At 51.2% G+C, this 5,734-nt stretch overlaps 1 protein-coding gene across 1 annotated transcript; it reads right to left on the bottom strand.

The window, feature by feature from the left end:
* Positions 1–536: 536 nt before the first annotated feature.
* LOC116077486 (serine protease 29-like) lies at positions 537–2,424 on the bottom strand. Its single transcript, XM_031352056.1, is given in 5 exon segments — positions 537–803; positions 884–1,050; positions 1,567–1,838; positions 2,031–2,211; positions 2,364–2,424. Coding segments are annotated over 5 exon segments (948 nt in total).
* Between the last annotated feature and the right edge of the window lie 3,310 nt (positions 2,425–5,734).

The following is a 5,734-nucleotide window of genomic DNA, read 5'->3' as shown; positions in this document are numbered from 1 at the left end:
TGGACCTCACACTCACCCTGTACATTAAACAGCTACAACTGTGCGCAGTTCAAGACAACAGCCCCAGCTATGCAGGTAACCTTAGCCACACTGGGTATCTGAATCTACAGGGCCTGGGGTACCAAAATGAGGTACAGGAAGAACATCCACAATGCAGCAGCCTTCTGGCCCTGTGATGATATTGATGAGGGTCAGAGTATCATTGCCCCAAGGATGGAAACCTGGGATTGCTACCTTTCCTACCACAATGTCACCACATCCAGGTTGCAGGATACTATAGGGATGCTAGGTGCTTGGGGACATGAATCAGCCTGTTAACTATTCAGGGTGTCTGAGAATCAGAAACAAGGACACAGTGAGACCTGCCTGAGTCCCACCTTTGGTGAGCTCAAGCCTTGGTTTCCTCACTTATAAAATCATTAAAACAGCAGCCATAGGTGTTTCCGGTAGAGATAAATAAATTTGTCTTCACATAAAAACTTGCAGCAGAATGTGCGACACATCTTTATTTAGGAAACAGCCATATCCTTTAGTAGCTAGCGCTCAGTGCCCTGAGCGCCTACACCCCAGAGCCTAAACCCTGGCCGTCCACTCTGGTACCATGACCAAAGCCGACTCATCCTCAGCTGACGGCCACGCAGCTGGGCTTGGGAGAATCTCTGCATCTGCCAGGGCAGGAAGGACTGCACACGTGAGTAGACCCCAGGGATGTCCCTCAGGGCACAGCCATAGCCCCAGCTCACCACTCCCACCAGGATCCATGAGCCCGTCATATTGCAGTCCAGAGGACCACCTGAGTCACCCTGAAAGAGAAAGAAGCTCTGATGGTTACTAGCCCTGATACAGGAATGGGGATCGAGAGGAGGAAGTGAGTGAGACTCACATAGCAGGAGTCCTGGCCCTGGCTGCCTGCACATAGCATGTCCTGCAGGATCAGTCTCTGGCCATGATTGCAGTGCTTGGTGGCATTGTGGTACAGCTCCTCACAAAGGGCGTTGTCCACTGTCTTTACCTGCACCTCCCGCAGGCAGTAGGGAGGAGGCAACAATCCTGAGGAGAAGAGAGGTGTGGCTGGCTGGTGGTCCCCAGACCCCCCACCTATCCCACAATTCTACTGTTCCACCTGGGGATACAGAGGAGAGCTATCTCCAGCATTCCAGCTCTCTCCCTGATCTCAGCATCCTCCTCCTGGAAAAGAATATGCAGATGCCAGCCCAGAGGGCCAGTGTCTACCGATGAGTTCTAGGATTCCGTTTGCTTGCCTGGCAGGGGCCAAAAACAAATGTTTTTCCCCCTGATATTTTCTCCAAATTACCTTATTATTAGTTGGAAATTAAGAAGCAACCGTTCCACCTCAGAGTCGTAGATTCTGGGCCCTGCTGTGTCACTGGCCTCCGGGTACAGAGACTCTGACAGACACCTAGAATACCTTGGTGATGTGACCAGTCAGTCATGCTGGTCAGCAACTCTCTTTGCTCTCTGGATTCTGCTCCCAGGCCCTTGGTACCACCCACCAGGAAACCTCAGGTAGCAAGTTCGCTCCCACAGCTCAAATCCTTCCCCAACACTTCCTGTATGTGCTCACTGCACCCCAGCCGGTCGCCCAGCACACATCCTTCTTGGTGACCTCAAGAGACTCAGAGGACAGCTTGACTGGCTTGACATTAGGAAAGTGTTGTACAGACTCTGCCAGCTGGAGCAGAGCCACATCTGAACCCAAGCCAGCTTGGACGAAGTCTGGGTGGACGATGACGTGGCTCACACTCGGCAGCTCCTTGCCCCCATAGAGGTACACCTCCCCAGCGTGGATCCGAAAGGCTGATGGGTCGGCATCTCTCCTGAGGTCAGAAAAAGGTTGTAACTATATGGAAGTTCTCCACAGACTATAGGGAAGTCTTGTAGTATAGGGAAGTTCTCCACAGTCCTGGATAGAATCAACTAGAACCCAGGCCTCTAGACCAGCCTTTCTTGGTCCAGCCTTTCTGATTCACCCCACATCCTACCCAGCACTAGATGACAAAGGAACTCACTCACGAATGCAGTGAGCAGCAGTCAGCACCAACTGTGGATGGATGATGGAGCCCCCACAGATGTGCACCCAGCAGGCCCAGTAGTAGCTATAGATCCTCAGGCTGACCTGCCATGGCCACTTCCCCTGTGGGGCACTATAGCCCCCCACGATGCCCACCAGCGCATCCTCAGGCACAGGTGCTGCAAGCAACAGGTAGACAGTCAGGAGCCCAGTGCTCAGCCTGACACCCACACTGGAGCAGAACAGGTCACACACATATCTCCACGAAGCTGGGGACAGAGCTGATTGGAAACTCTGTAGAATGGAGGGAGTACAGGGCATAAGGACTCACCTGGGGTTCCAGCAATGGAGCACCCAAGAGAGAAGAGGATCAGGCACAGCTGGCTCAGCATCTGCATATTGAGGCACAAGGGTGGGGAAGTGAGAGGGATCTGGGAGTAGTCCAGATGGAGATGGAGAGAGCAGGACCCTCTGCATGATTCTAGGCAAAGATAGAAGCATGGAGAAGCGTGGAGGGGACTGGCTTGGAGATGATTGAAATCCAAAACCAGCTAAGGCATCTGGAAAAGGAGGAGATGTGTACCCTGCTGGGTCTCCCCAACTTCCTCCTGTTTAGGCTTCTCAACTCCTTTATCCTCAAGCCCCAGGAAGTGGGCAGGAGCCTTGGCCAGACCTCTGCTTGGAAGAAGAGCTAGGAGGACAGGAAGGATATGAGGGGGCTGTTGACCCATGCTCAGGGACCTGAAGTCCTTTGTCACCAAGGTTACATGGTCATCCCCATCTGCATGCAGTAGCATCACGGGGAATGTCAGGAAGAGGAAGGCTGTGGCTCAGGCTGGTGTCTCGGAAGTTCCAGGTTTCCCTGACACAGCCTGTGTTTTATGGGTGAGACAATGCCCCATCCATCCAGTGAGCTCTGGACACTGTGGAGAAGCTCCACCATGCTGGGGACACACAGCCATACCTAGCACATGTCACAGGGAGCTTCAGGCCTACGGTTCCTCTGCTGGAGCTGCAGGGTCCAGCACCATGGTGTCCTGAGGAGACTGCCCCAGGGCACTCTGGGAGGATATCGTCACCACCTCAGTGGACAGCTGAGGTTTAAGAGCCCAGTGCTGGTCAGACACATCCACAGCCCGGGCTTGTGGTTACTGTCAAATCTGAGATCAGATGCTACTTGGTGCCTACAATAGGCCAACCAGGCACTCCTGTTTGTGGACTACATAGATAGCACTAGCCTGCAGTCATATTCTGGCTACTAGAGTCTTTAGGCGGGTGAATGGCCCTGCAGGAATCCCAGAGGACCTCTGCACCCAAGGACAGGCCATGTACCAGTTCCTCTCCAAGCTCTACAATGGAATTTGCTGCTCTAAGGTAAGGGGCACCTAGCTGGCCAGATCTGGATGCTCCGTGCTCCTGACTGGGACTCATGTGCCACCTGGGTCCCATGCCCAGCTCAGCACTTCACAGCCAGAAGAGACATCTGGCAGAATCTGTGGGCATTTCTGGTTTAGAGCCTGTGAAGACACTTCACACACACACACACACACACACACACACACACACCACGGCAGAGGTCAGGGTGCTGCTAAACTCTGAGGCTCTCCCACTTTACATATTCACAATGTACCATTAAAATAATCCCAGTCTGGCCACAACACATCCCATCCCACCCATCTTGTGGCCAACACAAAGATGCCAAAAAAGCTTCTAGACCTCAGCTGAGAAACTGTCACTAAGGCTCCCTGCAGTGTCCCCACTGTCCACGTAAGAGGATCAGAACACCCACTGTCCTCTCCATAGGATCTATCAGAAGCAGCTCAGAGCCAAGCTGGGGACTCACCTTGGCTTCAGAAATACCAGGTCCCTTTGTATAAGAACTAGCCACAGGTGTCATGAGACACCCCCCCCCAAAAGATGTGGGTGTACCCAGGACACAGGTTCTTGGTGACTCAGTGTCAGAAGTATGTCCCAGGTAGAAGCAAGACAGACAGTCCACACACCCCTGAGCAGGAGGAAGGGTTTATATGCTAAGCTGGACAAAGTGACCCACAACCATGTCAAACCCAAACCCTGAATTCTGGCTTCCTCAAACACTATTGTGTGTCTAACGTCAGCAAAAAGACAATGTGAGCATCAGAGCTTGACTGGAACTGCTTGGGTGACCATCAAAACAGAGTCGGGACACCATCATCACATCCAGCGATAGGATCAGAAAGAACCAGACATAACTGTTAGCAAAGAGGCAATAGATTGGCCACTGAGAGGGTCCTGGCCAGGTTCTGGGCTCAGGGATGCCATTAGAAGGATTTGGCTACCCAGGGCTTCTGTCACAAGAAGGGGTGTTGGGTTGAGGCTGGGACAAGGGAACACCACTGGGCTACAAGGTCTCATAGCAAAGGGTCCACCAAGGAATAGTGGAAAAGCAAAATCATGTTTTTCTTGTGCCCCACTGCATCTCAGCCCTAGGGACAGGAAGAAGGTAGATCAGTAATAAACTGGGTAAAGTACATTTGAGAGATGTGAAGTGTCAAACCGAGGTATGAGGAGTTAATGTGTCCCTGACCAGATGACTGATAGAAAGGGGTCACCACTAGATAATAAAGAGAGCAAGAAAGATGGCTGGAGAGATGGCTCAGCCATTAAGATCACTTGCTGCTCTTACAAAAGTCCTGGGTTCAATTCCAAACACCCATGTGAGGGGCTCAGAATCACCTGTGACTCCAGCTCCTGGCTTTCCAACAGCTCTGGCACCTTTGGGTACCTTTACATATATAAATCTATACACAGACCACACACATTATTAAACATAGTAAAAATAAACCTTATAGAGGAGAAGCAAACTCCCAATATGACACAAGCCCAGCTTCTTCCTCACCCTCCTGGCCTGAGACAAAAGCCTGGCAGATTAAAATAAAGGTCTGGTGAGGCCCTTTTCTCCTGCTGGGAGAGCTCCTGTCCTGACAAGTTGAACGTCTGTCTGTGGGGACATTGTTAATGAGAATTCCTGGAAAGAAGCTGTGTCTGCAAAGACTGACCAACAGACAGACAGACAGATAGACTGACCAACTAATTAAAATTACAGTGATGTAGAGAAGTTAAAATGTTGCAGGTCCAGAGGCTAATTATCTTATCTTGGGCCAGCTTTGGCCCCTAAAACAGCTTCCTTGCCCACCTCTATGTCTGAACTAGCATCCTGTGACTAATAGATAAAAATCTTTGGAATCTGCAGCTGGAGAGATGGCTCAATGGTTAAGAGCACTGGTTATTTTTCCAGAGGACCCAGGTTCAATTCCCAGCACCCACTTGGCAGCTCAGAAATGTCTGTGTAACTCCAACTCCAGGGAATCCAATGCCTCACACAGACACGCACACAGGCAAAACACCAATGCACATAAAATAAAAATAAATAAATAATTAAAAAGAATCTTTGGGGCTGGAAAGATGGCTCAGCAGTTAAGAACACTGGCCCAGGATCAGAAGTAAGGAGGACATAACATCTGTCCCAACACCGGGAGTAACTGGGACCAGCAGAACCGGGCACACAGGAACTCCACCAGCCCAGTGGCTAAGGTTCCTGCGTATCCACAACACCCAGAGGAAGCTCCACTCCCAGGTGCTCTAACAAGCCCAGGGTCACAGGATCCCAGAATCACAGGATCACAGAGACAGCTTGACTCTGAGGAGTTCTGATACAATCAG

This window comes from Mastomys coucha, unplaced genomic scaffold (assembly GCF_008632895.1).
Source record: "Mastomys coucha isolate ucsf_1 unplaced genomic scaffold, UCSF_Mcou_1 pScaffold5, whole genome shotgun sequence".
In the NCBI taxonomy this organism is placed as follows: Eukaryota; Metazoa; Chordata; class Mammalia; order Rodentia; family Muridae; genus Mastomys; species Mastomys coucha.
Note: the sequence above shows the minus strand (reverse complement) of the source record. Positions and strands in the feature narration are given on the sequence as shown.